The 11,971-nt window shown below is 37.2% G+C and overlaps 1 protein-coding gene across 1 annotated transcript in view; it reads right to left on the reverse strand.

Moving 5' to 3' along the window:
- Positions 1-11,626, reverse strand: part of LRRC27 (leucine rich repeat containing 27) — a 50,420-nt gene extending 38,794 nt beyond the window's left edge. The window contains exons 1-4 of the mRNA XM_044420721.1: positions 11,405-11,626; positions 10,974-11,104; positions 9,596-9,654; positions 4,488-4,634 (exon numbers count right to left, since the gene is read on the reverse strand). Of these exons, the coding sequence (XP_044276656.1) occupies positions 4,488-4,634; positions 9,596-9,654; positions 10,974-11,104; positions 11,405-11,626 (559 nt within the window). The remainder of the gene's footprint in view (positions 1-4,487; positions 4,635-9,595; positions 9,655-10,973; positions 11,105-11,404) is intronic.
- Positions 11,627-11,971: the final 345 nt, after the last annotated feature.

The following is an 11,971-nucleotide window of genomic DNA, read 5'->3' on the forward strand; positions in this document are numbered from 1 at the left end:
CTTCTTCTTGACATCTTTTTCTATGTTTCACCTCTTTGGAACTACCCCCTTCCATCCAAATGGCATTAAGTCACACAAAGGTTTAATATTTCCTTTCCTTTTTATTAATGCAAGTTCAGTAAATAACCCCCAATATCATTAAACTCATTCTTCTTTCTCAGCCCCTTTTCACCTTAATTCCACATGTTAATTTATTGTTAACAGCTAAATACTATTTGCTTATTTGGAAATCCTATTTTTCCTTCCAATTCTTTGCTATTATTAATCTTGCTTCAGTTAACTGAATGTGTTATTAATTGCTGATATTCCATTTCTTTTCATAAAATATTGACATTATTGCAATGTCAAGTTCTGCTTCAATATTTGAATTCAATATCCAGGTACTGCTGATTTCCTTAAAAACATTATTCAAAATTTCCTAATATTTTCACATTCCTACCACCCAAAAATAGGTACCCAATTTTTGACCACATCTCCAACATAAATTGGAGTACTTATTATAGTATATTATAGTATAGTTTTACTGGTGTCAGGTGCCATTTCCATATTAATTTATATTTTTCCTTAATTCTAATTGACATGTTTTTTAATATTCTCATATTCCATATTTTTCCCATTTTCCTCATCTATGTCCCTCCTTAAGTCCATTTCCCATGAAACCTAGAGAAAATCATATCATTCTTCCATATCTAGTAAAATCCTGTAAATCTCATTTATCATCCCTCTTGTTTGCATGATGTCTTTTTTTCTCTCTATATAGAACAATCTCTTCAAATGTGGTACTATCTCTACATGTACCATTTTTCTTCACCCATTCCTTAGTTCATTGCTGTAGTAGCATAACATTAAACCAAGTTAGTTTTTCTTTTCTTAGTAACACCTTTATCCTTTTCTTATTGTCCATTTTCTCTAACCAATCTTTTAACCTAACAATTTGTTTTTCCATTAATATTTTTCTTAAACTACCTCTCAAACTTTCTGGAAATTCTTTAATTTTTGTAATTAGAATTATTGGTGAAATTGTCAGCATAACTTTTTATCTATACTTATCTCAGATTGGCATCATATTTTTAATAAAGGGTTTCTCTATCTTTGTCATACTGTTTTTAAAAAGGTTTTTGAAGGGATCCTTCAAGTTGTTGCTGCTCTGTTTCTTCCCATGTTATCTTTTCTGGCTGCAATATGTCTGGTATATGTCATATTTACTTCACTAGATGTATAATTTAATATTTGGAATACCTAATCCTCCCATTTTTTTGGTGACTTATACCATCTTTTCTTGCTTATCCTCACTTTCTTATCTCCATTACAAAATGAATCCACTGAATTTTGTCAATCATCCAATTTTTTTTCCTCATAATAAAAAAATAATCTTGGGTAAGATTTTCATTTTACATACTGCTATTCTACCAAACCGTTATAATTCTATTTCCTTGAACTGGTACATTTTATCCTTTATTTCAGATTTCAGTATATCAAAATTATTCATTTTTAAACATTGGATATTTCATAGAATAGTAGAGTTCAAAGGGGACTTGAAGGCCATCGAGTCCAACCCCCTGCTGTTGCAGGATACCATGTTACACCATCTCATTCATTTGTTGAAAAGTTGATACCTAGGTATTTGATAATTTTACATATTTCAATTTGAAAGTTAGTCTTAATTCCCTCTTTTTTTTTCTTTCTTGCAATTAAACAACATTTCAGATTTATCCCAATTAACCTGTAAATCGGTTATCTCTCCAAATTCTACTAAATGAGTTTTAATCTGATCTATAACTTTAGGTGGATCTTTAATTGTTAACCTTGTATCACCAGGAAATAGATTAATCTTAATTTTATTCTTACATCCAATGTCTTTTATAGTAACAACATTGCTTATATTATTTGCTAATAGTACTATAACTAATGGAAAAAGTATTGGAGAAAGAGGGCATCCTTGTCTAGTACCTCAGCCTAAGAGTATCTGTTCTGTTAGATCCTTAACTATCACAACTGTGAAATTTTCACAACTGGTTTGTTGTTATACCTTTAAATTATTATTATTATTATTATTATTATTATTATTATTATTATTATAACATTTCTATGCTACCCCTTGCCGAAGCCTCGGGGAGGCTTACGTTCCAAATCCTGATATGTCTATCAACATATTTATCGTGGGCCATTCCATACAATCAAAAGCTTTGAAGATATCAAATGCTATTACACCAGCTTTTATCCTCTGCCTTGATAACTTCTATTACATTTAAAACTCTTCTAGTCAGATGTGTCTTCCTACTATACACTATAAATCAATCAATTTGATCAATCTCTTTGCAAATATTATTGTAAAGATTTTACCCTCTTGGTTTATAAAGGATATTGATCTATTGGGGATCTGCTGAGTCTTTTTTAGGTTTTGGAATCAAAACTGTTGAGGAATATTTCCATGAAGTTGGTATCTTCCCTCCCTCCTGTATACCATTAAAAAGAGATTTTAATTTTGGTACCAATTACTTTCTAAAAGCCTTATAATACTCTGTTCATAATCCATCTATTCCAGGAGCTTTCCCTACTTTTAAATTATTAATGATATCTTTCTTTTTCTCTAAAAGGCTGTTCCATTAGATCCCTATCTATCTGCTACAATTTATTCCCTATCTTTTCTTTTGTTAGATTGTATTTAATTAATTTATAACAATGTAGAAACAGGCCACCATCATCTTCCCACCATCCTCACCCCTAGCACCAACCTTAATTTGCTTATTTAGAAGTTGTTGAGTTTCAACCATACAATTTAAAGAGGCACATCCATTAAGCCAACATCAAAATCAATCAATCAATCTTATAAATGGGTATTGATCTGATATACACAGATATTAGCCTCTGAATATAAGCCATTGTTACCGAGAATTGGCTTAGAACTTCTCAGGAATGGAAGGATTAACCTTGGGCATGAAGGCCCAACTGTCTCAGCCAGGTGACAATTCAAGGAAAACTAGGCAACAAGGCTGCTAAATTACTCCCAAGGACAGAGCCTTTCACCATCACCCAACCTCCAAGACCCAAGATTGTAGGCCTGAAGGGGAAAAGACTCTCACTTGGGTACTGTCAGGAGATGTCACCCCATAAGTCATCTGTTTGATCCAAAGGGATGAAAAGCAGGGAGCTAAGGGAGATCGGGGCTCCTCTTTGAGGAGAGGTTCCCTGTTGCTGCCAGAGGCTCTGTTGCAAAATACTGCTCTATTCTACCTGGAAGAAGGCTGGGGTGGGTATTGTATATTGTGTTAGTGGTAAGCTTTGTCATTTTCAGGCCAAACAGACCAACCGGCCTGGGGAGTCTTGGAGGGAGCTAATCAGAGTGAGTGCAGTGAAATTGCTGCTCTCCAATTCCCTGTTTGTTCCACTACCCTTGTTGCAGTTTGTGTTGTAGTGTCATTTTAATAAATCTGTTTTCCCCAGGCTTGGGTTATCATGTGCTGAATCCAGTGTCTGACCCCCAGGATTTGGGGGTTCAGGGAATCAGGGTGGGAAGGAGAATGCTACCAGCTGCTGGGAGGTGGGAACTCAGGGAGGCTGATCATTACAGCCATAAATACTAATCTCTCTCTGAGCAGGGAACCATGAGTGTAAACTGGATGCCATGTCTCTATGAATCTGAACATAGATGTCATTCATGCACAGTGTCCACTGCTTTCAAAAGGACACATCTTTATTCAAATTCTACTAGAACAAGTGATATATAACTACATACAAATAGACCTGAACTAGAATACCATTTTAGGTTTCCTTTTTGAATGCTCCTGGTGGAGTCTATCAGAGACACGAGCACTGAGACTGACAATTTGGAATAACACCTTCTTTATCATCCTGAGCTACTGAAACAATAAAGGCAGGAGGTAGTGCACAAGCAGTGGCAACTTTATGTGAAATGTGATTCCACAAAAGGGAGCAATAACAACATTGCTGATGTAGGAAGTACTGAGAGTCTAACCCATTCTGAAAGACTGAGAGCCACTTGCAGCCATTAAAAACCAAATGTAGGCTCCTTTAATTACTCTGTGGGAGGAAGTCACTCTCAGTATACTCATAAGGGTAATGTGGGAACACTATGATTCAAACGTGTAACTGCCAACTGCTAAGAAGGACACCAAAGCAGCACATGAATGGATTTTTATCCTCGTTCCAGCATAGACCCTTGTATGAGTTGTAGTGTAGTAGTAAAAATGGCCAAACTTTCTCCAATATAACTCAGTTCCCCAGAAATAATGAAATGATTAACTAACTGGATACCTTCCTTTTCCTTAATATTAAGATGACAATGGAGGATTGAAAAAAGATACACTGAAATTAATGCTTTTTACCTTGCTCTATAAAATTCAAATAATGGGTTAAGGTATAGCATTCCTGATTTCTAAACTATATGAAGAATGAACACATCTTCTCCAGTTTTTACCTACTCAGGTAAATACATGTTTTCCAAAAAGTGCATTAAATTAGAATACCTGGTGTAACAGGTTCTGTATAGTCAGCATTACGGCATTTTTGAAGGAAGGATATAATAACTGGAAGACCTTTCTGTATCACTTCAGGAGGTGGAAACTCCAGTGGACAATGTCTGAGATTCAAGGCTGTAAGTGAAATGACATTACCTGCCAAAAGAGAAAAAGGATTTCACTTAAAGTGTTTTGGAAGAAAGAGCACTCATAAGATTGTGGCTGGTGATGATTAAAAACAACAACACACAAACTACTTGGAAACACTAATGACAGAGGTAGTCAAAGTTCCTAAACCTTAAAGCAAAACACACAAATCTTAATACAGTCAAGAAATGTCAACCATTGCATTCAGTCATTCCCCCTCTCTAGATCTACATCCAGATTGCTTTTAGAAGCAGGCTTAACTGTACAAGTGTATTGCTTCACATAATTGGAGAGCCAGTGTGGTGTAGTGGTTAAAAGCATGGGACTGGGACTCAGAGGATCTGGGTTCTAGTCCCCGCTCAGCCATGCAGCCAACTGGGTGACTTTGGGCCAGTCACAGACTCTCAGCCCAACCTACCTCACAGGCTTGTTGTTGTGGGGATAAGATGGAGTAGGAGATGTAAGCTGCCTTGAGCCCTTTGTAGGAAAAAGGCAGGATATAAATCACAATATAAATAAATAAATAATTTTCCCATAGGTAGAGTGACAAACCAGGAATTCAAGTTTGGCGGTAACAGGAAGTTTTTGTTTCTTTATCAAATTCTGGCAAGTTTAGTTGTTTTTTCTAGTAGGCAAGGTAAAATGGAAATGATTAGGTAACATGCCTCAGTAAACTGCTTGAGGTTAAGCCAGAATTCTCAGAAATTATGCCTGAATGTGTCTGTAAAATCAACTTCTACTAAGCAAACTCTGAAAATGAAATAGTATAAACTAAAATGTTTTTAAAAGCGTAAGCCAAAACTGAATAAAACTGTGTTTTATCAGACAAAGTAGATATTTGCCTGATAAAAAATAAACGTTACTGGTCACAATTCTGAAGTGCTTAGTTGCAGGTATGCACATGCTGAGTACGTAGATACATTTCTGCAAGGAAATATAGAAACATTCCATTGGAAGTATCTCCCAAAATGGCATGTCTCTTCAATTCAAGCAAAAATATATGTGTGTCCTGCAGTGTGAAAGCTAAGAGAAAACCCCAATGATGCACAAATATGGCCCTTTCGCATGCACATGCTTTGCACCTTAGGATTATAGATTCTATTTATTTAGATGTATAACACTATATCTCCTATATGTAAAGTTGGGAAAAAGTTTTTTTTTTTTAAAGATGGCTTGCTATTTCAAAGGCTAACAACCTAAAAATGCCAGCTGATAAAATATGTATTATTTTTTGTTAAACAAAAGACTTTCCCAGTTAATTATGATAACTCCCTGCCCCCCCCCCCCAAATAGTTTTAAACCAATGTCTTGAACAATCTGTCTTGAAGAATAATTTGATGTGGGATGCGGGAACAAACAAGTACATTTGTCCCCACATCACAAAAACTCAAGTGGAAGAAAGGATGGGTAAAATACACTATCTAGATACATATAATTGGGCTAGAACTTTACTGATAAAATTGGGTTTTTGGCATAATTGGACAGGGACAAAGTAGAATTCTAGCAGCCCAGCTGCTGACAAAATGTTATCTTATCCAACTGGGAGAGAGGCAGAGAGGCCCTGAGGCAACACGAACAGTTAATGCTTCCCCAAACCACCTACTTGGGGTACAGTTGATAGCCAGCATGTGATGTGTTGGCACCCATACTTCTGAGACCTAATGTCTCCCCAAAGATTTTGCAGTTAGATCAAGAGAAGTGCCATGGAATAAATGACAGTCAGACATTGAGAGTAATTCCAAGAATTTTAACCCAGACCTATTTACTACTAAGTCCTCTGAAGGTCGTTCTAAAAGCTGGGCATGCCTGGGGCACTGAACATTCAGGCCATTTCCTTCCTCTAAATGATCCGCTCCTATTCTCACATTAAAGTTGCCACATAAAATAACATGTGCCTTTTGGAAACGAGATATTAGCGAGTCCAACATGTCAGTCCAACATGCCCCAAATGAGCACCTTCGGGGATGGAGTGAACTCCTAGGTGGAATATAAACAGACACATAAAAGGCTTCTGAAATTTACCTTTTAGGAGTGAGGTCTGAAAGTTACTGGGGCAATTATTCCCTATGACCTGGATGTCTATATTTAGATCCACTGATACTAATGTAGCCAAACTGCCACTTCCTCATCCCTTTGAATGAATTTTAATTGTGGGGACAGAATACATCGGGGTTCATGAGTCAAGTTCCTTGTAAGCATAGCACATCAAAACCATGCAAGAATGTTACAAAATCGAAGTCATAAAGCTTGTTACACCAACCCCCCCAGATTCCAAGATAGGAACTGTAGTTGTCAATCTGCAGTCATTTTCTTCACCACCAGTGTCTGGGAAAACACAACCATTCTTTGGAGGGGCCTCCTCCAAGTCACTCTGTACTCCGGTGTTGACTGCTAGGATAGTATCTGGTGCATTCTTTCCTATCTTCTCTTGGCTGGAGATGAAGGAAATGGCTTCTGGGTGTCTTAAATTTGCCCTTATTAGAGTAAGAAGAGTCAGAAGTGAGGTTGTATCGGAGGAATTCAAGTTGTTGAGCCATGTAACTTTAAGTTGTTTTCTTGTAAAGTTGTTTGGTTACAAGTTCAGGAAGTTTATAACGATTTTCTAAGGGGTTGCAGTCAGATTGATGATCCAAGGATATTAAACCAATTAAGGGCTTTGCTGCTGCTCAAGTCAACAGCAGTGTTTGTTTCAATTCATCTAATCATCTCAGTATTTCTTCTTGTTCACTGTTTGGCAGAGCTTGAAAGGAATTAATTAGCCCGGTTTCTAGGGCTTAATCAGTGCCATTTCTTTCTCACATATATTCATTACGTTTGGGCAGTATCTTGTCAAGCATGCTGAGGGTACTGAGTTGCTATGGTTTTTATGATTTGGTGCACTGCCCATAGCAAAAGGCAGAGGATTATCTGCTTGAGAAGTTAGGCCAAAAAAAGCATTTCTTTCTTCATCTCAAAAGACACACAATGGATATATTTGAAAGGAGGAGAGAAAATGTTTCATTTTAAACAGTATACAGGGGATGGTAGAATGCTTAAAAAAAACAGTAGGATTTGTTTGTGTCCTGTCATACTAGGGAGCCATTCAACAGCACTCACATCTATCATATAAATTTGGCATTGAAGGAGTGAGCGGGTAAAAAGGATTTGTTTTGTTGTTATTACTTGTGGTCTTCTCATCCATCATAAAGTCATCAATTTTAGTTGTTTTGTTGGTTTTGAAGGAGTCTGATTAGCTTAACTAATGTTATTTGGTTTTAGCTTAACTAACGCTATTTGCTTTTGTAAACAGCTGCTTGCATGAAAGCTTGGTAAACGCCATTTGCTTTCTGTATAACTGCTTGCTTTGGAGAGGAAAAAGTGAAGGCAAAAGAATGTTGATAAGAGGCAGTGAGTGAGAGAAGACCCCCCCCCCCCCACGCAAGGACTGGCAGGCAGTGATCACCTGTAAAGGAATTGGATGAAGATAAGGGCCTGCACGAGGGCAAGCATGCAGTGAACATGCAGACCCTGCAAGGGGATTGGGCAAAGGGTCAGGCAGACCCTGGGAGGTGATTGGATGAGGGAACAATGGGGGTGAGATTGTGTGAGAAAAAGTAAGGAAAAAAGGTATAAGAAGGAGGAGTTGGTGGAATGTGTGTGTGTTGCTGCCTGCCTGCGTGTGGGAGCAGTCACCCGGTGCCTTTGCTCAGCTGAATAAACGAAACGAAATGAATCTCCGCCTTGCTGAACCTTACTGGCATTTGGTTTAGGGGTCTGTAAGTCACCTGGCTAGCAGGGACACCAACAGTTTGGGTAGGGTATGTGAGCCTAGGCTTGACCTGTTGCATTTCTTGTTCTTCCCCATTGCTTTGGGGTCAGCGTATCATGACTGGAAGCTTGTATAATATTTAAGGAACTTATAGTTCCATTATGTGGTATCCCTTGCAGAAAACTTATTTATAAAATAAAACTAAATAAAGATTAAAATGTGTAGGTATGCTAATTATAAAAATAAGTGGAACAGATAAAATATCAGGAGGAGCTCAGCGAAGAAGCTTTTATCTATGATTCTTGTTTTCCTCAGCAGTTGTCAAATTTGGATTAATAAAAGTATCTGGATTAAAAACACATTTAAGGAAGAATATCTACAATAATACTTTTTACTAACTGTAAAGTCTCTATACATGCATTTGCTTTTGAGTAAGAAATATTCTTTATGCAAAAGTAATGGGCAATTTCAGGTAACCAGAGTTAATATCAGTTTGGAGAGTACCAAAATGCTTTGGAGTACCTTACGGCCAGCCCTCCACACACTGCTGTTGTAAAACATGCCTTTTTTTCCTATAATATCACAGGGATGGGGGTGCAGGGAAAAGGAGACTGTACCAGAGAGAAAGGTAGGCCATGTGTTAAAAGCTAGTAGACTCCTCTGCTGGTGCACTGAATGTTACTTAACTGGTATTCTCATTTGACTTGATGTTAAATGACTGACTGGGTCCAATTCCTACACTACTAGTATAAGTAGGAAATGAGCAGGACTCCAGTTTCCACTTCTTTTGATCTAAGAGACAGTCCAATGGTACTTCCAGATGAGTTTTTTCTGGGGCCATCACCCAAACTTGTTATCTGAAATGCATGAGGGTACCTGGTTTGTTGACTTCAGCTTATAAACTTTCTATGTTTTCCTAAGACATCTATCTTTTCTTTTACCCTAGAAAATCCATTAGAAAATAATCAGCCTCTGAGAATCTTTCATTGAATTCAACATGAGATTGCATCCTGATCCTAACAGTTATGGTCTTTTGGTCTGCAATTATTATATATTAATTAAATTGTGGCTATTCCACAGTGTGTCGAGTAGTAAATGCTTTACATCATAATGAAAGGTAACCAAAGTTCCTTATTAGTCAAGCAGGCATTCACAATAGAGTCTAATTACTAAAAATTGCTAGGTTTCCTCAAGCATTTGTTGTGAGAGGAAAGGTACTTACCAAGTTCAACAGGCAGTCTTTTAATAGGATTTCTTTCTAACAGCAGAGTTTTCAACTGCCTTTCAATAAATAAGAAAATAACAAGCATTTAAATATAAAATCAACCTTAATTAAATGGCAAAAAGGTTAATTCTTTAATTTATTTGTCCAATGTCGCTGTTAGAGCAATAACATTTCAAACAAGTAGAAGCATAAGAACTTTCAAGAATTATCTGATTAATGAATTATGATTACCAAAAAATAGAGAAATGTCAAATTTATTTTATTTATTTATTTTATTTATTAAAACATTTTTATGCCGCCCCATTCGCCGAAGCCTCGGGGCGGCTTACAACAATAAGTTAAAAAATAATTATAACATTAAATTAAAAAAATATAAACATTAAGTTAAAAATACAAAAATACCAATATAAAATAAGCCGCCCTGGCCAGATAAAATCCAATAATATTAACAATTAAAATGCCGCTTAAATAAAAAGGTCTTCGCCTGGCGCCGAAAAACAAATAACGACGGCGCCAGGCGGACCTCTCTGGGGAGCACATTCCATAACTTAGGCGCCACCGCAGAGAAAGCCCTCCTCCGAGTACCCACCCTCCTAATTTCTTTCACGGAGGGTTCCCAGAGAAGGGCCTCTCCCACCGATCTTAAGGGGCGGCCGGGCATATATGGATGTAAGCGCTCCTTCAGGTAACCAGGACCCAAGCCGTTTAGGGCTTTATAGGTCATCACCAACACCTTGAATTGGGCCCGGACTTCAATGGGAAGCCAGTGAAGCTGATGGAGAACTGGAGTCATGTGAACATAACGCCCAGTCCCCATCAGCAGCCTGGCAGCTCTATTTTGAACCAATTGAAGTATCCGGACCGTCTTCAAGGGTAGCCCCACGTAGAGCGTGTTACAGAAGTCAAGACGGGAAGTCACCAGCACATGTGTCACTGTTGCGAGGCAGTCGTACTCCAGGTAGGGGCGCAGCTGATGAAATTTATTGGATGCTAGGTGATATAGCTGGGACTCATCAGTTAATGGTTGGAGATGTTAGTATAATAACATTTTTCTGTATCAGAAAATGTCTAAATTATCAGCTGGAAACGGGTATGGAACCCAACAACAACTGGGAGCATGTTCTGTATCAGGAAGCCAGGGACGATTTTCTTCAAAATTAAAGCAGATAGCATAAGGACGTGAATATAGTGTAGTTTGGCCCTTAGTCAACAATGTTAAACCATTTTTCTTACACTAAATTTTTTGAGGTGAATTATGCTTCCAATTTCTTGGGTCAATTAGGAGCAAAATGGAATAATATGCAATTTCATAATGAGTAAGTGTTGTTCAACAAACAGAATCATTTGAAAAAGCTGAAGAAAGCAGGAGACTTACTTATGGCATCCAATTCCAGGGGGAAGCTCTGTAAATTCATTGTACCGCAGATCTAGCCAAACAAGCTTTGGCAGATGCTGAAAGAAATCCTCAGGAATTACAGTCAGGGCATTTCCTTCCAAATGCAGATGCTAAAACAAAAATGTATATATATACACATGGATTATGCCATTATGTTTTAATGCTTGGTATACCATTCATGCAACATGAATTCTTCAGAAATACCCAAAATATGTAAAATATTTTCTGAAAGGTATTCAAGTACATTGTTCTGGATTATAAGGGGTATAGAAATAATGAAATGTAAATTATGCATTGAATTACGATGTTCTATTCCAAGCTTTAAAAAAGTGGGGTCAAAACTGTATACTAAGGCTGTCATTTAGTGGTTAGCTATTTTAACAACTGTTTATACTATAGGAGAAACTTACTTTAAGATTAAATAACTTGTATATATCCTCAGTTAGATACTGGAGATCCTTTCTACTTAAATCCAGGGAGACTGATGAATTAGAGACAAGGTTCTTAAGAGGCTGGTGGATGCATCTTGATGTTGATGAATCAGAAGCAGAATCATTCCTCCTTTTGTGTTGTGCATTCTGAAGGTTATCACCACCACCACCAATTTCTGTGGAAGACCACTTTCCTTCCATTTGATGAGAAATCACTTGGACAAAACCAGATATCTACAAAATCTTTATCAAATAATTGGCTGGAAAACAACCAGATTTTGTTTGTTTGTTGTTTTTGTTTTACAGAAGAGCAAGATACCAACACACACACACACTCCACACAGTATGTAGCTATGAGAAAGTAGATAATGCAGGCAAATGAACATTCTAAATATATTAGGCATTGTACAATCACTTTCTAGATCAAAAGAAGAACTTTGCCCTTTGCAATGTAGAAGTACTAATCTCAATTCTACCAAGTAGTGAAATATGTGCATAAAAGTCTCAGAGAGGACCGGGGATTTAAGGGGTGATCATATTTTTGTA

The sequence above is a fragment of the Varanus komodoensis genome, unplaced genomic scaffold (assembly GCF_004798865.1).
Source record: "Varanus komodoensis strain SLA01 unplaced genomic scaffold, ASM479886v1 scaffold11, whole genome shotgun sequence".
NCBI lineage: Eukaryota > Metazoa > Chordata > Lepidosauria > Squamata > Varanidae > Varanus > Varanus komodoensis.